Raw genomic sequence first — 24,467 nt, 5'->3', positions numbered from 1 at the left:
GCAGGCAAATTTACAGTGACAGAAAGTAGACTAGTGGTTGCCTAGGCGGCATGGAGTAGGGTTGGGGTAAATGGGGCATGACTGCTAAAGGGAACAGGGTTTCTTTGGGGGTGATGAAGATATTGTGGAATTAGATAGTGATGATGGTTGCACAACTTTAAATATACTAAAACCCACTGAACTGTACATTTTAAATGGGTAACTTGTATGGCACGTGGCTACCTCAATAAAGCTCTTTTAAAAATGGAAGAAGGCTGCACTCAGGAAGAGGAGTCCCAAACAAGACACACACTCACACATACAGACCTTTTGAGAGCTTAAACCGACTCTTCCCCCGGGATCAGGGGTCCTTTGTGCTGTCAGAGTGAAGAGCTGATAGGAACACGGCAGTCCCTTGCCCATGGGAGTAGTGGACTGTGGTTTAGAGGACAGACCTTTCAGCTCTGGACTCACCTGTAGATGTAGGCATCTCTCAAATCTTGCTCACTGGTAGGCAGAAGCCCCTCGGCCTGTCGACAGCATAGGACACAGAGCCTGTGCATGCATCCACTCTGATTCGTCTGCCGTGCAAACTGTGTCATGTTATGGCTGGGCTGTGACTCCCCCCACATGGGCCTATTCAGGGGACACTCTCCAAGGACATGGCCTTAGACAGCCTTCAGTGGACCCACTCCTACAGGTGTGCCAGGACCTAAAAGCTCTAGCTGCTGACAGGAGAGGCAGTTGGGCTGGCTGTTTGTATGCTTTGATTTTTAAAGGACCCAAATGAAAGTTAATGGAACAAAGGTTTAAGGACAGTGCTTTAGAGGCTTTGAGAACCCTAAGTGAGGATGCAGGCCCAGAAGGCCACATGCAGTTGTGGGCTCATCCCCAGCCCTGCTGGCTCAGAAGATCAAGGTCTGCCGAGTGTGACCTGGGAATCCCCCAGGTGCTCTGTGACCTCTTTCCCATTCTGTCTACCCATGCCTGATTACTATCTCTGCCATGCTGAATGCAGGGGCTGGCCACACAGGGGGGCAGTCCCTTTGCATATGGATGCAGTCAAGGCTGTTCCCCAGGAGCCCATCTCTGCTCTGGCTGGGACCTCAGGGCCCTTACAAATAACCAGGACCCAGGGTGTCTAGGTGCAGTACCTACTGCCCAGCTGGGCTGTAGCAGCTAAAAAAGGAAAAACTGTCATCGTGAACGATCAGAGCATCAAGGTCTTTTTCTGAGATGGACGTAACGAAATGATGATCATCATCGTCACAGTAACAACATACTGAAAGCTTAATATGTGTTGAGTACTATTTTAAACATGTGATGCACACTATCTCAATTTCCTCTCGAAACTGTCTGGCATCTTTCTATGACAGAGGAGAGGACTGAGGCACAGAGAGGTTAAGTCGCTACTTGAGGTCACACAGAATCAAGTGGTCAAGCCGGGGCCTGCGCTACGGTGGCCTGAATCTAGAGTTCAGGCTCTCCGGTGCTACATGGGAACCTTGGCTGCCCCGCATTTCTGGGTCTCAGGTGGGTGGTAGGAGGCATGGTCCTGACCTGGGTGGGACCGCGCAGCCGTGATGGGGAAGGGACACTGGGTAGTGAGCACTCACCCCTGCCACGGAACCCTGCCTCACCCCACCTGAGGTCAAGAAGGGAGGCCCAGAAAATGTCCAGTTCCTGAAACCAGACAGCTGGTTTTTGCTTCCTCCTTTGAGCAAAACAAACAGACCCTTTCACCCAGGGATCCAGAAGGATTAACCCCAAAGGAGAACTACATCTGGGGGAAATCTCAACTGTAACAGAAACTTGGGCCTTTCCCCAGAATCCTGATTTTCCTCGTAGGCAAATAATAAGTTATGACAAATTATAACAACAATTCCATCAATTTGCATTTTGAAAAATATTCCTTTTTTTTTTTTTTTTTTTTTTTTTTTAAGGGAGGAAAACAAACAAATGAAACAAGGAAATGGTGCATCAAGCAAGTCCCAGGCCCATGGGGCAAGTGCTCCGAATCCATTTTCCCATCAGGATGCCTGTGCAGGACAGCTGGTGCTTGGCAGGGCTGGTTTCACTGTGGGGTCATCTACCCGCTCCCGGCAGCTGGGAGAGGACGAGAAGGAACGCAGCGCAGCTTATCTGCCCGGAGCTCACCCGATGCCGCACCGTCTCAGAAACGGGCCTCTCTTGCCGTGGACAGTGAATCCCACTGAACCCAAGGATGGGCATAGACCCTGCGGCTTTAGCCTCCTCCCTGAGCTTCTGACCACTTGCAGGATCCCCGTTCTCCACTCCTTCGTCTCCTCCCACCATCCAGCCCCCAGATGCTCAAAGCCTGTGCAGGTACCATCCCATTTAATGCCCACGACACCTCGATGACACTGGCTCCGTCACAGTGAGGAGGTGATTCCACTCGTCCTCTTTTGATAGTGGCTCCTAAAGCTCTGCTGCTGCTCTGTTATTTTGGGAAAACACACCCCACCCCACCCCATGCTCCTTTTTAGTCTTACCTGTTCTGTTGAGATTTTCCTTAGGTAGAAAGGAACTTTGACAACTCCAGTGATTTATTTGAGAAACTCACCATTATCGAAGACCGTCCCTGCCGTGAATGAGAGCTCTGAGTCGTGTTCCGCTTTGCAGGCATATAAGGCTTTTGCCTTCCGGAACGGTGTGCTGGGGGAAAGCAGTTTATTTAGCATTTTTAAAAAACCCTCTGAAAGATATTTAATCTCTCTTTCTCCCCCTTCCCTGCAAGCCACCGAGCCTCCTCTCGCGGGAAGAGCCTGACAAGGCAGTCAGATGGCAAAACACGAGGTGGAAAAGTTGCAAAGGTCACCAGAGCAGAAACGAGAAATATGCAGAGAACAGCCATAAGCCTGGAAAAACCACACTTCTCGTGGGCTCACCTTGTGTCAAGTTTAAACCTGACTTGTAAGAGCTGAACAGTGGGAGGGCAGGCTGGACCCCATTTCTGGAGCAGGACTAGCTAGTGGGGGCAGTGGAGGCAGGAAAGAACCCCTAACTTGCTCTGGAGAACACTCACAGCAGACCCTGCTGAAAGTGGCCAATGCTCAGTGAGTCAAAAGGAGAAATTCTAGCAAAGCCAGGTTTCAGCTCCAGGCCCCGGGCTGACGTTAGCTCTCCCACATGTTACTTATTTCTCATTGGGCTGGTGGAGCAGGATTCCAGAGCTGCAACTCCCGGACCCCCAGGGTAGGGCAGGGAGCAGACAAGGTGTGGGTGTGAGCAGTTACACACGTGTGTGTATGAGCATACGTGTGCACTTGTGTGGGGAGGAAGAAGGGAGAGGGGGCATGATGCAATTTTTTGGGGCCTTTCTCATCCCAGGAGTGCTGACAGCCACTCTCACTGCGAATCAGAGTCACTTTAAAAAACGCAGATGTCTGGGTTCTACCCTGACTTGCAGATATCAGTATTTTTATAAAGCTCTCCAAGTGACTCTTGTGAGCAACCAGGGCTGAGAACCATCCTTCCAGAGCAGGGGTTGGCAAACTCCTTCTGTAAAGGGCCAGACAGTAAATATTTTAGGCTTCATGGGCCGTATGGTCTCTGTTGCATTTACTCAACTCTGCACTGTAGCACGAAAGCAGCCACAGGCAACATGTAAATGAATGAGTGTGGCTGCGTTCCATCAAAACTTTACTTACAAAACACAGGGGCCAGGCTGGATTTGACCTAATGGCCACAGATTGCTAACCCACATTCTAGAGTGCAAGTCGCAACTGCTGGTAAATCAGTTTTTGCCTTGACATCCAACCAGTCCCAAATGAGCTATGGACTTCTCAAGGGTCACAAGAAAAATGACATTTAGCAGTCAAAAGTTGGCTCTTTATTTGCTGAAAGCAATCTCTCTTTTCCTCAAAGCCAGCATATTTAGGGGCTCTAGGGCAGAGTAACAAAAGAGCAAGTAGGTCCTCTGGGTTAGACAATTATTCAAGGGATATATATTATTTGCTTTATCTTTATTTGGCTAATGGAGAGCCTCAAGGACCCAGGGATGCTAAACCTTCATGGCGTATTTATTTCTAGTGGCTGAATGAGTTTTAGCTGAGGCATGGTTGGTCTCAGGTAAATCCAGATAGGATCAGAAGGGGCAGGGCACTTTGGATCCTTATGGAACTGTTGCTCTTGGAGTCACCAAGTCCAGCTTCCCTCTGGGAAGGAGGAGCCATGGATGTCTGGAAACCTATACCAGGGCCAGAAATCTAAAACTTTTAGTCTTGGTTCCATGAAAATTGAAGGAAAGATGACTTAAAGGGTCTGTTGTACAGATAAATGGTTATCCAGAATTTGTTGCCAGGGTGCAGTTTACTGGTGTTCTCTCTGGTCTTCTAGTAGCCAGGAAATGATAACTGGGTGGGAGAAAACTGGGCAAGTGGGAGAACACAAAGTGTGTTCGCTGGTAGTGAAGGGAAAAAGAGCCTTTAGAACGTGACAGCTCCAACTAGAAACCAGCTCTCCCTGTGTAATTATCATTAATGTCACAATCAAGTTCAGGACAAGGGGCACATTCTGTGATCTAAGTAAACCAAGTCTGTGTGTTGGCCAGCAAGGGCCAAACAGCCAATGCGCTGCTAAAATTTTGTTTTTGTTTTTGTTTTTGTTTTTGGAGGGAGTAGGGAACAGAGAGGAGGAGTCATCAGCCAAAACTCCGTACGGACAGGCAAGTGGAGCCTGTGATGACATGGAAGGTGGAAGGAGAATCCAGTAGCCATGAGCCAGGGTCATTGTCCCTTGAGGATGGGGAGAGAGCACAGGGACCAGGGACAGGGAGATAAAAGGTGAGGCGAAAATCATCTGAGGCAAGGCTCCTCTGGCTGGATTTTCACAGAGGTTACTTATTAACCTCCTCAAATAAAGGGAATGGGACAAAACAGGGACAAGCCAGGGAAACCAACTGGGGTATCTGGCAGGAAGTAAGCAGAGGGAATGGCTCAAGTGCCCAAGATTATCATTCAAGAGGAGTAATTTTCCACTAATATCCGGTTTTAGGAATTTAATAATGATAACATTCAATAAAACAGTACATTAAAAATGAAAACAAAGGTGAGGAAAGAGTTTTTTTTTTTCTTGCTTTTCTCTCAAATTAAGAGGTGACAGACAGTCTACAAGAAGGTCTTTTCCTCCGAGACTTCCTCCTGCCCCCTTGGGATGTGCACAAGAATGGGAGGGATGATAGAGGGGTGCTTTTAAAAGGAGCTATTCCTGTTCCCCAGGACTACGGTTGCCAAATAAGATACAAGGCATCTAGTTAAATCTGAACTTCAGATCAATGAGGAATAGTATTTTAGTATGAGTATGTCCCAAATATTGCATAGGATATACTTATACTTAAAAAAAATCATTTGTTGTTTACAATTCAAATGTAACTGGGTATTCTGTATTTTCATTTTATTTGCTAAATCTGGCAGCCCTACTCAGGGGAAGGTCTTCTCTTTGTAAAAGTTTGTCAGCCCGAGTCCTGTGTCCCATGCCATACTCTCTCCCTGTCAAAAGCCCTGAGCGGTTTGTGTTAGATAGGGTTTCTACCAAAACAGATCCTGCTGGCACAGAGGTTTTGTTTGTAGGCTTTGGCTCTGATTAAAGAAATAAAAAAAATCCCCCCTAAGCATCTTTGGTTCTTGGGCTCCCTAGCTCCCTATTCTCTGCAAAGCATCTCCACACTGCACACAGAGAGCCTGAGGTGCCTGTGACTCTTCTGTGACACCGCCCTTCAGACCTCAGCAGGGCTTTCAAGGGCATGAACAAGCTTGGAACCTTCTGCTTGTTCATTGTTAATTTTCGCCTGTGAGCGTGGCACAGGGCCAGGAAAAGCACTCAGAGGAGTTTCCCTCAATTGCCCTTGCAAACCCTGCAAAATGACAACCCACTCTGCACTGTACAGGGAGTTGGGCTCAGCTAGACTGGCAGGATGCAACGGCTTGATCATTTAGGCATAATTTCCAGGAGCCCCTGTGTGAATCCAAGTTATGAGTTCGGGGCTGGGAGCTTTTCTAGGGGTACAAGTGAAAGGAAAGGGAACTGCTCCTCCAGTCCCCTTTCTCTGCTGTGCTGTGAAAGGCATCTCCATTCCTGAGCTTGAACTAACAAGCACTAACAATGCTTTGGAGAGGGGAGACCAAGCCACTTCCAGAGGAGATGTTATATAGAAGTTCATGGGCCCATTAATTAGGTCTAATTAAGTTTTTATTTTTAAAAGCTCTGCCCAGGGAAGGAAATCTGAAGGTTCATGTTCTGGAAGTGGGTTTGGGGGAACGTTTCGTTGGACCTGAATAATGGGTGTATGCCCCCACCTCTTGGCTGCACACTCCAACAGCAATTAGGGGATTTTTGCCCTCTCTGTTGGCTAGCTCCCCAGCTGTGTCCCCATCCGTGCTCAGCTTGGCACACATGGTCAGCTCAGTGATAGCCAACTGCAAGCCCTATTCTGCCTTGCCTGTTTCAAAAAGGCAGCTTCCTACAGGGTTGTGGAACTGCATCATCCAAATGGTGCCATTATACTGATGGCCAGAGTGAACAGTACTGTGTAACCATGAACCCAAACACATGGGGTGAGCAGATTCTATTGCCACTGTCCACTGCCAATCTGGAAATATCAATACTCTGGGAAAGGAGTAGCTAAAGAAGTAAAACTTGGAAATATCCTGGAAGATGGGAGTGGGGAGGTGGAGATACTGGAGAGGCAATAGGGCCCCAAAGCTTAGAGATATAAAAAAAAAGTGAATACCGTCAAAGCAGAGTACACTTCAGTTTTTTAGCTGAATGATTCTACTGTCCTGAGTCCCCCAACCCATTCTGTCCAGGGGCCAATATTCTAAAGATTTTACTTCGTTTTGAACAAATTGAAGGGGCCACATTTTGGCTCTGGTTCAGGTCTCCTGGGGCAATCAATGATCTAACTGGAACAACCCAAACCATATCTGGTGTCCTAGAAAGTTAACATCTCCCAAAGTGCCCAGAATATACCTAAGAAATAATTAGGAAATAACTTGAGTGTCAGAAAAAGTATACTCTGAATTTTTATCTTATTCCCAGGGTAAGGATAAAAGAATATAGTGAAAAGCTATCTTTTCCATCTTCAAGGGAAAAGCTAGACAGAAACCCTAGAGGAGCAGGCCAGGCTCTGGGGCCGGGAAACATGAAAACTTAAATTTGGGGCCACCCATGTGTTTGGAGGAAAGAGTGCTGGTTGAGGGCAAGAAGTCCTGAATTCTGGATTGGATCTCATGAGTCATGTGACCATGCACAAGTCACTTCTCTGTGCCTTAGTTTTCTTTCTCTGTAATAGGGTTCAGGCCATTTCTTCTCATTCTCACACGAAGATAGAATGAAATGATAGATATGGAAGTGCCTGGAGGAGAATTAAGTTTATATATATATACATATACACACACACACACACATATACACACACACACACACACACGTATCTACATATGTGTGTGTGTGTGTATATATATATATGTATGTATGTATAAATAGCATGGGGTTTCTTTTTTTAAAAGTGAGACTCAGCTTTATAAATTATTTAAGCCCCTATGCTGGGCCCACCACCCCTTAGGAAAAAACCAGCTATGAGAAAAGATGGATGAAAAAATACTGCCAAGGCCCAAAATACTTATGATGCTTCCATTGGGCTCTGCGTTTTGGTTGTCTGAAAGCAGAGATTAAGTTTGAGAGACACACGTGCTCAGGACCTACATAGCAGAGGGATTCTTTTTCCTGGATTTAAACAGCTTCTTTTCTCCAAAAAACTCAAATGTGAAGAATTAAGTGTCATCAAAGCAGGGAAAAACTATAGCTTGGCCCCTGGGGGGAGGAACTAGGTCAACCCTCAGAATGAGGTGTCGCCTGTTCCCGTGAGAGCTAAGGGTTCACGACACGTGGAGACAGATGCAGGCTGGGAGCACCGAGCATTCCTGGGACTACATGGGAGGTGAGGAGGCAGCTATGAACAATTTAAAGAGAAACTGCTTCATATCCCAAGCCTTTATTCTGTGTTATATTCATCTCTCTCCCAACTGGTCTGGGTCTCATCAACTAGGTGTCAGTACACAAGGCTGAAAGCCCAACCCCACAAATAAATGTTGCCTGATGCTAACTGATAAAAATGAGGGAAGAAAAGGCCGGTACGTGTCTCAGCACTGCTCCCTTTGATACTATCTTATGCTAAAGCACAGAGAGCCCCATGGTTCAGAGAGTGATCCAAACAGGAGCCCACTCAAGAGGCACTCTCTCCCCAAACTCTACGCATCACGGAAAAATTCAGTAACCAGAGGAAGGGCTCAGAAAGGTGTGGAAAATGCCATGCTGGTTCATGCAGATAGTCCCTCCCAGCTTTGGTCTCTGAGGCTGGAATCCCTGATCAGCTTTGGATAAGCAGGAACGGATTGGTCATCATCCGTGACTTTACCTGGAGTCTTCATGAACTGCTTCTTCTGGCCTGTCAAAAAGCAAGTGCAGGTTTGGATGGCAGGGAACAAAGTTGACGAGGAGGCTGAACACTGCATGAAGAGAGGACCAAGCCAATGAGAGAACAACAGCAGCAACAGAAAAGCAAACAAACCCTGCAACAGACCTGATGGGGGATGAGTCGCTGGACGTGGATGAGGTGGGCATAGGGCTGGATGGCGCCGAAAACATGGGCCAAGATGGCGAGAGGGGTGAAGTTGGGCTTGGATTCGGGGGGCTGCAAGACATAACCACCAGAAAACTCATCAGCACACAGGGAAACCACAAAGGGAGCACAGGAGGTTCAGGGGAGGCCAAATGACAGGGAGCTGGAGAGACTGGAGGAGCACTGAAACTGTCCTCAGTGCCAAGTCACATCTCTCCAGACCAAACTCCGTGTCTTCCAAGTAATGCCTGCTCTGGAGCTCCTCGGAGTGTTAACATGTCTCTTTGCCCTGCAGAACAACTGCTTTCTAGGTGGTAGGAGCTTCCTTAATTGTGTCCATTGTGCCTTTGGCCATGGGTGAAAAATGCCCTGAACCCATGTCCATGGGTTCCCACACCCACATCCTATCACCGACCTCCATCTGGGGCAGGGCTAGCTCATAACCAGCCTTCGGTTTCCACCGTGTGAGTGTTTTTAAAGTCGTGTCTCAGCAAAAATGACCATTCTTCTGGGCCACACAGGCCATTCCGCCAGAAAACAATTTCCTGTTTACATTTTTAACGAAAGGGGCCGTGTGCCATTGGAGACCCGGAGAAGGATTGCATTAGAAAAGTGATAGTGGATGGAGGACAGGGCTGGGCACGCACCTCCCAGGAGAGGGCACACAGCTATGGGCAGGGCATAGTTGTCCCTCTGAGGTTTGCTTTCCAGGCTTATTCTTTCTTTTTTTCATGGATTTTGGGCATTCTGACGCTCAAAGAAAAAGTCCCAGATGGAAGGCAATGAAAAAATGAGGAACTGAAAGCTTAAATTTGTCATTTTGTTCTTTGATGGGTGGCTGATCAAAAGTTTGGAGAGGAAAGGTTGAAATTACTCACTAAAATATGGTTTGTGGATTTTAACTAGTCACGCTAGCCCTTTGACTTATTTCCACAAATTACACAAATAAACATCTTAGTAACTCTGTAAAATTGCATTAAGTCACAGATAGTGCAAACAAACACCAATGACTGAGAAAACAACTCGGAAACCACCCAGCCACGACACCACCTGCAGCCCTGAGCCCCAGCCAGTGGCTGGATTATGTGGCCCAAGCACTGTACAGAGGTGAAAATGACAGCAATCCAATTCCAGGGGAACAGACTTTCTAAACATACTGGGATTTAGCAAGAACACATAAATGTCCTACTGAATGACACATCTTCAATTCAGATGAGAGACTCAATAATGGCCTTAATTATCTACAGCTATAACATAAATTCCTACGGAAATATACAGTAAAAACCCATTGTGTGAGTTCATCAGATAACCTCGGACTAATTGAATGAAACATTTATTAAATGTCACTATATGCATTATATTTCTAGAATATACATTTCATGAGCAGGGATTTTTGTTCGTTTTGTTTACAGCTGTATCTCCAATGCCTAAAATAGTGCCCAGGAGGATTTCAATAAATATTGAGTAAATTAATGAATCTCATTTAACCCAACCATCTAGCCAAGAGGCACTATTATAATTCCCATTTCACAGATGTGGGAACTTGGGCCAATTTGAGGCTTGCTTGAAGATATCCAGGCTGTAAGTGTCAGGGCCGAGGTTCAGACCCCAATCCCCTGGCTCCAAGCCCAGGGCTGTTGCCGCCACAGTGTACCACCTCTGGGGTAGCAGGACTTGCTCTGATCCTCTAGGCTGTACCAAGCTTCTTTACAGACCCAGCCATAGCACTAGAAACCTTAACCACTGATTTATGAGTTTCCTTTAGATGCCTACCACATTTGCAAGGGAAAACGGGAATGCAGCAACAGACAGGCCCAGCAAGACTCAACACATTGTAAATTCCAACAAAATCCCCAATTCTGCCTCCAGTCTTGTGTGTGGTAGATTCATACAGCAGATGGAATTCATATAACAGAAGAGACAGAATTCAAAGAGCATGGCTTTTTTCTCTTCTTCTCAATTATTCCAGCAATGACTACTTATTGAACACATTGTGTGATCAAGACAGTAAGTGGAATACAACTTAGCATTTACCAAGGTCCCCGACTTGAAGAGCTTACAATGTATTTGACAAGATGGGACAGATTAAAAAACAACTGTAATATAAGACGGTAAGTAAGCTTCATCAGCTTACCCTATGATTAGTTTAATACCCGCTCCCACACTTGATTCTGTCTTGGGTCCCGGAAGGAAGTGCTGCCTCCTTTCTACTGGGCAGTCAGTCCTCGGTTAATCCGTAACTGCAGCTGCTAAGAAGGGCCTCGCTTTCTCAGTCCCCTCCCCACAACTGCCCCCCTAGATAGTGACCCAGTGGGCAAGGCCTGGCTATTCCAACTGCAGCCCAGCCTGGGAACCCAAGTTCTGACCAGGGACAATTTGGAGGTTTATGAGAGCAGCCCAGGCCTAGAGGCCTGAACTACTCTGTTCCTTTGGTCAGTGGCCAACACGGGACAATTTAAAAGTCCTTAAGACTTTTTTTTTTTTTTTTTTTGAGTTTTCTTTTTAGTGGCTTTTATAAGTAGGAAACACCTCCAGCTTCCTACCTCAAGCGTACCAAGAATCATGCCTTTGGCTAAAGGCATAGTTGGAAACATATTCTATGAACACAATGTGGGTTCTGAATGTTTTTTCGCATCCCTGGATATCTAAGTGGTTCTTGGCCACTTAGTACATGGCTGAAATTATCTGGGGGTGCGGTTGGAATGCAGGACATTCATAACGATTATAAGAAGTTACTCTTCAATCTCCATGTCCATTGCAACAGTATTAACTGTGATTTTTAAGAACTAATAGAATTTCATTTGTTTGCTTGTGTTTTGGTCATAGCAATAACATTTATTTGTTATAAAATAACCACAATCTAAAACTTATTACCACTATGTTTCAGTGTAACAGTAAAATGCATACTCCACAGTACTTCTATGATTTTTTAAACTACTGATTGGAAATATACTCTGTTAATTTGTGCTCCAGAGGCACATCAACAAAACTCAACGTCGACAATACTACTGAGCACTGTTATACACCACAATGACTGATGCCTGTAGCAACAGAATGACTGTAAACATATAAATGTTCCTCAGAGAAACAGAGAGCACATTATATATCAGTTTTGATGCAACTTAGAGAACACACAGGTGGGATGATGATAATGGCCCAAGACTATTTGTATAATCTTATACTCTGACCACAGAAGTGTCTGGTTATAGGTTACTTAAAGTGACAACAGCACTCCTAAAAAAAATCCAAGACAAAACAAACGAAAAATGGCCAGCTTTGGTATTGGCTCTGAAACCTCCAATATCGAATTCTCAAACTCTCTTCCCATTAATGAGGACAAAGATAACAAATGATTGGTGTTAGGATAGGAGAAAATAATTTTATAACTACCATCTTAGCAGATGATCCCCGAAGGCCCCTCTACAACCTCAGAGTCCAGCTGAATGACCCAGCACATTTTTCACCCTAAATATTCCTGGGGTCCTGCCAGGCCCCCCACATCAAGGCCCAACTATAGCGATAGCAGCTTAAACTTTAAGGAACATTTGCTGGTCTGGTTTGGATTCAAGTGGAAGGCTTGCATCGGCTTTAGTTTGCCAGTCCACGGTGTCCTCAAAAGGAGTCACACAGCCCCAGTCAGTCGCTTTGACATTCGCTGGACAGGGAAGAAATAATGGTTTAGGAAGATAAGGCTCAAAGGCCTGGCAGCATGCTGGGATGTGGCTGAGCGTTCAAGTACAGTGTGTGGCAATATCGTCAGCTTGACACCCTTCTGTGGTGACTCACTTGACTGATGGGGCATCAGGTGTACCAGCCAGGGCATGACTACCAGGCCGTGGACAGGGCTGTCCCAGCAGGCTCCCAATCTGATCACGGATGTGGCAGACCCTCTCATGACTCCACACCATGGGAGTGAAAAACCTGAGCTGGTATAAGATAAGCAGTCGGCAGACCATTAATCAGAAAGCTGATCTTCTTTAATTCTGATATGCAAAATTACAGATGGCTGTGTAGGAAACTGGAAAATATCACAAGAAAAGCAGTAAAATCATACATAATTTATACTACTGATAATCACTGTTAACAGCTTGCCAAATTTCTTCACTTGTCTTGGGTGGGGTGGTGTTGCAGATAATACTACATACATAGTAGCGTATTTTTTTCACTTAAGTATTTTCTGATGTCATTAAGTAGCCTTTGATATATTTTAAAAATCATAAAACTCTTTTCCCACTAAAGAGGCTAAAAATAACAAACAACTGACATTAGTTCAGAGAAAATCATTTTTAAAGTACAATCTTGGCAGATGACCCCCTGAAGACCTCTCTACAAACCCCAGAGTAGTCTCAGACCTACAGGATATTCTACTGTATGGTATACCCTGATTTATGTACCCCTTCTCTTATTGTGTACATTCAGATTATCCCTCTTCGGCCATAGTAGTGCAACTCACATTCTTGTAGAGGATCACTGCCTGTGTCTCCAATTGTTTCCTTAGCATAAATTCCTGGAAGTCAAATTAGTGGGTCAAAGGCTAGGAGCCTTTTTTAAGGGTCCTGATACATCCTAGCAAATAGCCTTGCAGAAAGGTTCGACTGAATTGTACTCCCACCAACAGCATATGGGGGCTGCCCCTTCCCTCTCACCACGGCCCCACCAGCCCAGAGAATGAGCAATTAAAAAAATCAGATGGACTTTTTTTCCCCAGTCCACAAAGGTCACCTTGGACTCTTCTCTTTCCTAGCATTTCCAATGGCAAAAACAAATACAACTCCTCTCCCGTGTTGTTTCCATCTGCAAGCAATGTTTAATTTTCTAAAGGGCATTCTGCCAAGAAGGTAGTGTGGGGAAGGAGACAGGCAGATGGATAGAGAGACAGACAACCGCAGCCTGGGGGGTGCTGAACCCCTGGCCATGTGGCGTGGCTGATCCAAGAGAAACGGGGAGTGGTGGGTGGTTGGCTTAGTCTAGGACTCTCCAAGACAGGGCTAGGTAGGAGGGATGAGGTACACATGGGGAGCCAGAGAGTGTCTCGCCAGCTGCATACTGTGGAGAGGTCACAAAACTGGCATCGACATCTCTCTGCCAGGCAGTGGTCTGAGACCTACAGGCTGGGTTCCCGGTCATGGATCTCAGGCCTGACCTGAATGCTCACTCCCTCAGTCCCCTTTCCCCATTAGGCCTAGAACGGGGATGGTGCTATTACGTTCAAGGGGGACTGCCTGTATTTTTTTTCTTTCCCCCTATAATGAGAGAGGATAGAAAATTCCATGAAAACCTGTAAAGTCCCATCTTATCTAGTCCTGAATTAGTGACTTCTTCTTCCTTGGAAAATATCCCTTTATGTCCTGAGTTAAAGTGCCATAAAAAGAGAGGGAAAATCAAACTCCAGTTGGGAAAACAGGGTCAAAAGGAGTACTGGTAAGCTGGATAGTGGTGAATCAGAGTAAATGACACAAAAACCAATTTCCACTTGTTGAAAATTTGAACATATTCTTTACGTGTCTGCTGAAGCTTTTACAACACAGAAATCCTATCTATGTCCTGAATTTTCCATCTGTGCTTCACGACTTTACAAGAGGAAAAGTCCACATGCCCCCGAGTTGCACTGCTCTGTATTCTTTTCTGACTCTTACAAGTATGCACAGTATTTACAGATTCTTTCCCCACATCTAATATAATTTAATACACATTTTTATTCAGACAATAACAGAGTCCTGATCCTTATTTTAATGAGACTAGCTGGTGAAATCCCCTTAAGGCCTTAGCAATTACATGCAATTGCTTTTAAAATAGTTCTTAAATAATTTGCTCTTAAAATAGCTTGACAAGTCTACAGGGCAGTGGTTCTGTTTTTCCAGCTTTTAAAAAAATTTCTGAAGTTTAAGTTCCAAATAAGTTTCAAACTCAGATGGAGTATGTTGGAAAAGGCATATAATTCTGCGATTAAATAAAATCCAAAATCTCAGAATAGAGAATCTGTTATCCTTAAGGTTCCTCCAACTCAATAATTCGAACCCTCTCATGCAGAATAACAAAGAAATACAAGGTAGAGGGAACAACTCTGGATTGGAAGTAAAGATGCCTGGACAATGGTCTCAGTTCAACTGCTCACTGCAGGGGAAAAACCCTCAAGGGAGAGAAAGGACCAGCAGGGTAAATGGAACAGATGTCTCTATTGTGCTCTGCGGCGCACAATACTAATCGAGGGGAGTCTTCTTTCCTCTTAATTAAACCTGAGGATAGCCCCTCAATCTTTTTCAAAATCACATTTCAGCTACATCAGAACTGGTTCTAAAAATAAAATGTATTTACTTTCTTTCAACTAAATAACCTCACAATTTATGAAGTTATTTTTAAGGAAACGGGGAAGCGTTTTGGGAGCACTTTGAAGGGTCTGTAAGGTGACATTTGCTATTTCAAAAGATTGGAATGGTTGCTGAGAAGTCCCAGCATCTCCTTACTATACCGAGCGCAGTACAACTGTCATTCTCTATATAATGAAGCTATCGCAAAAACAAGTGTATTCACTGTAACTTAAACAGAAAAGCAATAGTGCCACTAGATTCAATCCTCTACTATCCTGAGGCATAACTTAGGTTTGCTCTAAAGCCACCATTCTAATGCTGGCTGTGTTTAAACTATTCTTAAAATCTACAAGCAAGAAACTGTAACTGCCTCAGGGGATTGAGAACGGGGACCGGGTACACGGGCACAGACTGGACATTCACTTTATATTTTACATTTGTTTATACTGTTTGAGTTTTTAAATCATGAGCCTATATTATTTTATAATAATAGTGGAAAGCACTCTTCTATAAATGGCGCTAAGATAACTGGATATCTATATGGAAAAAGTGACACAACCTCTACCTCATATCATACCTAACAAATGATTTCCTGGTGGATTACAGATCTAATTGCCAAAGGCACACAATAAATGAGGGAATACCTCTGAGAACTTGGGGTTGGGATTTATCCAACAAGGCATAAAAAGCACTAAGCATAAAGGAGAATACCGATATACGCGACTACATTAAAATAAGAAATTTTATGTATCAAAAGACAACCTTAAAAGAGAGTAAAAAGACAGCCTACCACATATAAATACATAAGGGCACATACAAGACTATACAAAGAACTCCTACTGATCAGTAAGAAAAAGGTAGACAACCAAGTGGGAAATGGGCAAGAAACTTGAGCAGGGACTTAGAAGAGAAAATGCAGAAGAAGGGGGCTCACCCTTTCTGTAATGCAGGAAGTGTAGATTGAAACCACAGTGAGATGATCCCGCTCACCTACCAGAACGACTAAGATAGCTAATATCAAAATGCTGAAAATACCAAGTGTTTACAAAACATGGAACAACTGGAATTCTTATACTTTGCTGAAGGAGGGGTGTAAACTCGTCCACCCACTCTGGAAAACAGTTTGGCGTTATCTAGCGAAAATGAAGTTATCATTCTCCATGACCCCGCAGTTCATTCCCAGATGTATACCCTAAAGCAGGGGTCCCCAACCCGGGACTGCACACGACCTGTTAGGAACCGGGCCGCACAGCAGGGGGTGAGTGGCGGACGAGTGAGAGTGAAGTTTCATCTCCCGCTCCCCATTGCTCCCCGTTGCTCACATTACCACCTGAACCATCCCCCTGCCCCCACCCCCCAGTCCATGGAAAAACTGTCTTCCCTAAAACTGGTCCCTGGTGCCAAAAAGGTTGGGGACCACTGCCCTAGAGCACACTGTGTATATATGAGAAGACATATATGAGAATGTGTAGAGCAATTTATCTGTAAAAACAAAAACTGGAAACAAGCTAGAAGTTGAGCAAAAGTAGAATGGAGAAATAATTTTAGTATATTAATGCAATTATGCGTTCTGCTACAATGAAAATAAATAAATGAACTACAGCTACACGAACGACTTTTAAAACTGTTGAGCAAAAGAAGCCAGACTCAAAATAATAAAGCAAACTATTACATTTTAGGGATGCACCAAGTCAATCATTATTTGCAGATTCTGCAGTCGTGAATTCACCTATTTGTTAAATTTATTTGTAAGTCCTGAATCAATACTCAAGGTGCTTTCATAGTCATTTGTGGACACACACGGAGCGATGAAAAACTTAAGTCACCCTGAGTCACCCAACATGCACACTCCCAGCTGAGGTCAAGCAAAGGGATGCTCTGACTTCTGTTCCAGCTCTGTAGTGTCCCTGTGTGCAAGAAGGCTGTGACATGCCTTACAAAGAAAACATGTGCTTAGTAAGTTTCATTCAGGCATGACTTATAGCGCTGTTCGTCCTGAGTTTAATGTTAATGAATCAATAGTAATATTAAATAAGGTGTTTTTAAATAGAAACCCATGTAAAACAAGGTTATGTACTGATGGGTTGACAAAAAAGTTGTAACCAGAGGCTTGTAGGAACCTAACCCTGTATTTCCTGTAGGAGCAATGGTATGATATTCACGAATTCAGTGTCTGTGGTTACTTCATGGACTGTTACTATTGCAAATAACAAGAACTGTATTGAAGAGCTTAAAATATAAATAAAAACAAGGAATTGATTACTGTAAACATCAGATTAGTGGTTACCCCTGTGGGGAAGGAGAGGACTGTGACAGAGGAGGAGAAAGTGAGAGACGTGGGTGCTTCTGGGGTCCTGGCAAGGTTGTATTTTTGACCTGGGGGGCAGTTGCTAAACAGTAATTTGTGAAGTTGTATAATACATCTCACGTACTTTTCTATATAACAAAAAATACGTGCAAACCTACCTTAAAACACTTAGGGACAGTAAGTATATCAGTGTATTAACAGCATTCTCTGGGTGATGAGAGTAAATGTAATCTTTATTCTTTGTGCTTTTAAAATATTTTCCATATTTTCTACAATTAATATGTTACATTTAAAACCAAAAAAATTAATACATGTTAATAGAAGAAATACTCTCCCTGATCATACAAATGGCTACTTTTATTCTCTAAAGGAAGGATGTTTTAATAGGGGCAAAATGACAATTCCGTCTTTGTTGCACCAATCCGTGGTTTAGGCTGCATGACACAGTTGGCAGTTCCCAACTGTTTTTACTGTTTTTCTTCTTTTTCAGTCAAATACAATCAACAGATATTTACTGAGTGCCTTCCATATGCAAGAACTAAATTTCCCATCCTTCTGTCCTGAGGAATTATGTTGACTCCTCTAGAGCCTTTTTTATTGGTAAAGTTATTACAGTAAATCAATGGTGTTTTCCTTTCCCCCCCACGCATGGGGAAGTCGAGGAGGACATCTCTGATGTCGCATTCTGAGTCTGCTGACAAGTTAACAACACTGGCTGAAAGTCCTTGGCCATCTGGCATCCCCTTCTATACGGTCTGCTTTCAGGGAGTATTTCCTGTTTGGACTAGGGAGAGGAAAAGGAGGGAAAAGGATTTAATAAGAATCTAAATGTCCACTGATGAAAACAAAGGAGTGTCTAAAATTAGAAGTGGTGGCCCAAGATACTTGGGTGGCCTAACAGTAACCCTAGGGAAAGAGGATTCCTTGAAAAAGAAGCCTAAAATATTTCACTATGTTCACTACTCTCAGCAATAGAAAAAGCACTTCTGCTAAATATAATATCCAGGACAATTAAATTAAACTCCTACAACACACAAAGTTTGGTCCGGATACTATGAAAGGCGTATGAGGCAAAGAGATAAGGAGACATGAACTTTGATGCTAAGGCCATTGGACTTTTCTCCCGGCAAGCAAATAGCTGGCTTCTCGCAAATTCTAGTGTTTATTCTTTAGTCTAAACATGTGGAAAATTGTTTCTGATCCGATTTTAACCTCCTCAAATGTCTTCCCCACTCCACTTATATCATCTATCCCTGGTCTTGCTCCTTCGGTGTGACCATACCCAAACCCCACTTTCTCCCTATGACCATGCTTGCCCTCCACAGTGGCTGGCTCAGGCTGCAGCAAAGAAATGCAATCCCACTGGGCTTCATGGTGATTTTCACCCCTTGTTCATTTGGTTCTGGGGAGCTTATTGACTGGACTGGAAAAAACTTTAAATGATTTTTCCAGCAAAGTCACCCTTTCCAGTGGAAAAAAAGAGTTTTAACATCTGTGAGCAAAAACAAACTGAAGGAAAATGATTTATATATTCTCTAGTTCTTGTATTCCAAAACCAAACACCCACTAAGAACTCAATGAAAACAGACACAGCAAAGTACCATTAATTCTAATCTCACAAAATTAAAATTTCTATTTTTTTCAGATCTGAGGTAGATCCAAATATACTATGAACAATCTATGAGTGACTAAGCCAATTTACAATGTCAACAAGATTTTTCAATACAGATTGCTTAACCTAAAAGAACCATTCTTGGTCATGATTTCAAAATGCAAATCTGATCATGTCATGTCTTTGCATAAAATACTCACTCAATGATTCCCCATTGTTTCTAGGGTGAAGATCAAGGCCTTCCTACCTTGACTACTCTAAGAATCGCTAGCCTGGTTTCTTTACCTTTTTACCACTTGAATCCATCCTACTGCACATCATAATTACATGAACCTCCTAAGCACATAGCTTAATAACTACTTGTTGAAAGTTGTTCAACAAATAGCATTTTCCCACTCATAAGCTCACCAATACCTACTGCATGTAGAATAAATTGCTTGCCCTAGTAGAGTGGAATATGTAGTTACAATTTACTCGTGCCCACCAGTTTTCCAACTCCCGTTCTTCTGGTTCATTTGGAGAAGTTCTTCTAGACCCCAAGCAATACAGGTGGGTCCAGTGTCCCACCGATGTCACCGCATTGGCAGGCATGTGATCCAGGCTGGCCAGTGAGAGGACCCCCTTCCTCCTGGCCACAGTGGGTCAGTGATGGGCAGCTAACTGATCAGAGTTCATCCATGGGGTCTAATATATGAATGCTCTTCTTCATGGATGCAAAATCTAAATGTACTCGCTGAGGGTGACCAGAGATCCTTTTTTCCTATAACATGGCAAACGTCTGCCTGCAAATGAAGTTTTGTTTTGTTTTGTTTTGCTTTTTAAAAGAGGGAAGAAGAGCCAAGCAAAATAATAATTTGGGCTCCTGGATTCAATTGCGCTCGAGGTTAGATTCACCCTGAGATTTCACAAAATTGTAAGCTTATAACTTCCACTTTTTCCCTAAGCTACTTGGGTTTCTGTCATTTGAAGGTCTTTCACAAGACGTCCTCAATGCTCTTCTTTGCAGTCATTACTTGCCTCCAAGTAAAGTCAGCAAACTTTCTTAAGGGCCATTTAGTAAATATTTTAGACTGTGGAACAAGAGGCAAAAATTAAGGGTATTACATAGCTCCTTACATAAACATTTAAAATGAAACAGTTTAACAATGTAAAAACCATTCTTATTTTATGAGCTGCAAAGTAAAAATAAAAACAAACAGACAAACAAACAAAACCAAGGTGACAGGCTGGATTTGGACCATGGGCCATCGTTTTCCAACCCCTCTTCCAGTCAAACTGGTTTACACGAGCCATGAACATGCTGTAAGCCTTTCACTGCAATGTTCTCGCTGGTGATGTTTTTTGTTTTTTGTTTTTTGTTTTTTTAACTTTTTTTGGGGGGGTATTTATTTATTTATTTATGGCTGTGTTGGGTCTTCGTTTCTGTGCGAGGGCTTTCTCTAGTTGTGGCAAGTGGGGGCCACTCTTCATCGCAGCGCGCGGGCCTCTCATTATCGCGGCCTCTCTTGTTGCGGAGCACAGGCTCCAGACGCGCAGGCTCAGTAATTGTGGCTCACGGGCCTAGTTGCTCCGCGGCATGTGGGATCTTCCCAGACCAGGGCTCGAACCCGTGTCCCCTGCATTGGCAGGCAGATTCTCAACCACTGCGCCACCAGGGAAGCCCGCTGGTGATGTTTTTCTCCCCTGGAATGTCTCTTCCCTTGCCACTATTACCCATCCACCACTCAAAGCCCATCTAAATGTGAACTCCCACCTGAGGCTTCTCTGATACCACAACAAAGTGAGGTCCTCTCCCCTGAATCCTCGAAGACTTTATTTCTCTTCCGGTCTTGACCCTACCTTGCACTGTAGTTATCCTAATCCTCTTGCAGCTCTTGCACACTGTGAATGCTTAGTCAGTTTCTTTGGAATTGACAATATCTAAAGGCTACACTGAAAAAACAAAAAACAAAGAAAACCCCCAAGAAACAAAAAAACTCCACAGGATTGAAGTAATTAGTAAAGGTTTATGGATCCACCAGAAGCACAGGGTAAGCCACGGAAGCCAGACATTTCTGAATCAGAATTATCTGACATCATAAAACAGAACAGCGTCACTCCAGTGTTGCCATGACAGCTGTACGTACAGCCACTTGTTTGCTTGTGTAGGGTGGTTATGCCCAACAAGTACGACAGAAAGGGCATTTCGGACATTTCGTTCCTGGTGGGGCAGAAGACAGGCACGTTGGTCTAGACTTTGATGGACTCCTGTGTCTCAGTCTGCTCCCTCGTGTGAGCCGTCAGCAGTCCCTTCTGACTACTGCGTAGTGTTGCCCAAACGCAGTCATCTGGGCCTCAGCCTCCAATCTTCTTACCATTGTATGTGTTTTTTTTTTTTTAAGTGGTAGGTTTCTGCTTTTAAGATTTATTTATTTATTTTTATTGATTGACTGATTGGTTGCTATGTTGGGTCTTCGTTTCTGTGCGAGGGCTTTCTCTAGTTGCGGCAAGTGGGGGCCACTCTTCATCGCGGTGTGCGGGCATCTCACTATCGTGGCCTCTTTTGTTGTGAAGCACAGGCTCCAGACGCACAGGCTCAGTAGTTGTGGCTCACGGGCCTAGTTGCTCCGTGGCATATGGGATCTTCCCAGACCAGGGCTCGAACCGGTGTCCCCTGCATTAGCAGGCAGATTCTCAGCCACTGCGCCACCAGGGAAGCCCCATTGTATGTGTTTTAATATAACAACAGATACTATAACATATACTATATAATGTTAATATATAACATTTTAATATTTTTCTCTAAATTGATCTTCTTAATAAAACAGAAGCATCTACGTTAGTCCATTCTAAATAATAAAACCTCATTATTATTAAAATGAAGAAGAAAAATTCGCCCAGGCACCATTTTTTTTTTTTTTTTAAATCTTTTATTTATTTATTTATTTATTTTTGCTGTGTTGGGTCTTCGTTTCTGTGCGAGGGCTTTCTCCAGTTGCGGCAAGCGGGGGCCACTCTTCAGTTGCGGCAAGCGGGGGCCACTCTTCATCGCGGTGCGCGGGCCTCTCACTATCGCGGCCTCTCTTGTTGCAGAGCACAGGCTCCAGACGCGCAGGCTCATCAGTAATTGTGGCTCACGGGCCCAGTTGCTCCGTGGCATGTGGGATCTTCCCAGACCAGGGCTCGAACCCGTGTCCCCTGCACTGGCAGGCAGACTCTCAACCGCTGCGCCACCAGGGAAGCCCCAGGCACCATTTAAAACTTTCAAGTACCTCAGTGCCACAAGGCTCACATTTTGGACATTTCTGTTCTCAGTTACCAATCTTTTTATTTCCTCTTGCAGAAACATAGCATCTATTTTCCCAAGATCTATTTAATTACCCCAAAGAGCGAAATTAGTTAATAAAAAATGTGTTATGTCCATTTCAGGCAAGGTGTTGACAGTCATTTAATATTTTTCCCCTCTTAACTTTGATATCATTTGTCTATACTATCATCATCATCATGTCAACATTTACTTACTGTGTTTTGCATTCCTGGGAGAGCAGGATTTTTAAAGATAGTTTTATTGAGGGATAATACTATGAAGTTGACCCCCTATTTTAAGTGTACAACATTGAGAGAGTTGTGTAATCATCACCCATAATCCAGTTTTATAATGCTTCTATCAGCCCCAAAAGGTCCCTCCTGGCATTTGCAGCCAAGCCCTGTTCCTGTAACCAGCCATAGGCAACCACTGATCTACTTTCTATCTCTAGAGATTTGCCTTTTCCAACATTTCACCATAATGGAGTCATACAATGTGTGATCTTTTTTGTCTGGCTTATTTCACCTGCAGATGTTTAGAGTGGGCCAACAGCTTTCAAAAGGAAGATGAAATGAAGATAGTAACAAACACTGAGTACTAACTTCTATTGAATACTTGGTATGTACCAGTCATTCTGCCAAGCTTTGGGAGGCATTACCTTATTTAATTCTTCCAAACAACCTCAGGAATAGGTACTATTATTCTCATTTTTCAGATGACAAAACAGAAGCTCATAAAGTTTAAGGAGCTTTGCTTAAAGTCAATTGTCTAATTAGTGGATGAGCTGGGATTTGAAACTAGCCCTAACTCTTAGCCACTATGCTATCTGCCTGGTGTTTAAAAAAAAAGTCTCAAGATGAAACCAACTGAGATTTTCCTTTAAAAAAAAAAAAAAAGCAACCAAAAACCAAACTAACAAACAAAAACTTTTCAACTCACAGGAGAAAGCAATATACAGTTCACAGTGCTAGGGAAAAAGCCTTTGAGGGTGCCTGGAAGGGAAGGTTCACCACAGTGGGCGCTCCAGCACCTTCTCAGCACAGCGAGCCTCCATGGGGCACAGACCACCCCACCCCTCCGCCTTCCAGGCTCACTGTTCCTGCTGCCCAGGCAAACCGGAAGAGGCCCGTTCCTCGCAGTATCCTTCATCATATATGCTCTTGCCCTCAATCTACTGCAGCCTTTTCACTTTATTTAGAAAGCATGCATTGGCAGACATAAAAAATAATATATTTAAGGCTGTTTATGAGCAAATTTCCTCAAAAAGCCTCAAGCTGGTCCATTTGTGCCATCTGTTATAAGGGAAACTAGAAACCACCTGTCTGTCTGCCTGAGCTCTGCTCTTATCAAGGAAGTTGTAATTACCTCTTTGGTGAAGGATTTGAATCATTACAGTAAATCCCTTATTCAGCACATATTGTATTAGGAAGGCATTCTGACCCTAAAACCCAGGGTTTTTATCCCCTTGCCCTGCACACATGCAATAAAACCTCAGCTCTCCAAAGCCTGGCAGAGTGAATTGTGCCTTAATCTTGTTTGTTACTCAATGATAAATATTTACTAAACAAATATTTCCTGCACACTTAACTACACGGCAGGTGCTTTGCAGGCACTGGGAACACAGCAGAAAACAGGTGGAGAAAGGCTTCTGCTCTCAAGCAGCTTATGTTCACTCACAGTGAACTTCAAGGCAGGGTATGAGCACAGGCTGGGTGGAGGAAAAATAACAAAACGCCCATTTGCATTCCTCATCCGATCCTTATAAGATTTGTATTTTATATATGCTTTCTGATGTGTATAAAACAATGAGTAGGATAAGTAAATACTTTATAAATAGGTAAATAAAAACAACAGACACGTATTAGAGGTACCTGCCCCAAATATTTTTTTCTGATAGTATTTCGATCATTTTAGTGATTAAAATTGTTTAGGAAACACTGTTCTTGTGTGTTTGTGTTAACAGACAAACAAGTAAACAACACATCATTTTAGATGGTATTAAGAGCTACAAAGAAAATTTAAAAAGCAGTGTGAAGGTGACTGCCAAGTGGGAAAGGGCGGGTGGGGTGATTTGGATTCCACGGATGCGGCTGCTTCTTTCAGGAGTAACATCTCAGCTGAGAGGTCCATGCAGGAGAGTGCTCAAGCCTCCTTCTCTTCAACACCAGGGCATCTTTTAATTTTAACCATTTGGGATTAAAACGAAAACCAAGCCCCATTTCCTCCTAAGCACCCTCACAGTCTCTTTGCTTAACCATAGAGCCTTTTCCCAGAACACCGTGTGAACTTAATGAAAAGGGTCCCATTTTTTTTTTTTAATTTTATTTATTTGT

General features: G+C 43.7%; 1 protein-coding gene across 6 annotated transcripts in view; it reads right to left on the bottom strand.

Moving 5' to 3' along the window:
- The window catches only part of ARHGAP26 (Rho GTPase activating protein 26), a 472,664-nt gene that overhangs the window by 12,226 nt on the left and 435,971 nt on the right, over nt 1-24,467 (bottom strand). For 2 of the 6 annotated variants that reach the window (XM_059917369.1, XM_059917374.1), the window contains 2 exons: nt 8,582-8,692; nt 2,564-2,655 (listed from right to left, as the gene is read on the bottom strand). In XM_059917369.1, coding sequence (XP_059773352.1) covers nt 2,564-2,655; nt 8,582-8,692 — 203 coding nt within the window. Of the gene's footprint in view, nt 1-1,907; nt 2,086-2,563; nt 2,656-8,416; nt 8,693-17,720; nt 18,021-24,467 lie in introns of those variants that run through there. The other 4 variants (XM_059917370.1, XM_059917368.1, XM_059917371.1 and 1 more) reach the window with 4 other exon arrangements.

Source organism: Balaenoptera ricei, chromosome 3 (genome assembly GCF_028023285.1).
Source record: "Balaenoptera ricei isolate mBalRic1 chromosome 3, mBalRic1.hap2, whole genome shotgun sequence".
Lineage (NCBI taxonomy): Eukaryota > Metazoa > Chordata > Mammalia > Artiodactyla > Balaenopteridae > Balaenoptera > Balaenoptera ricei.
This window is presented reverse-complemented; position numbering and strand designations above follow the sequence as displayed.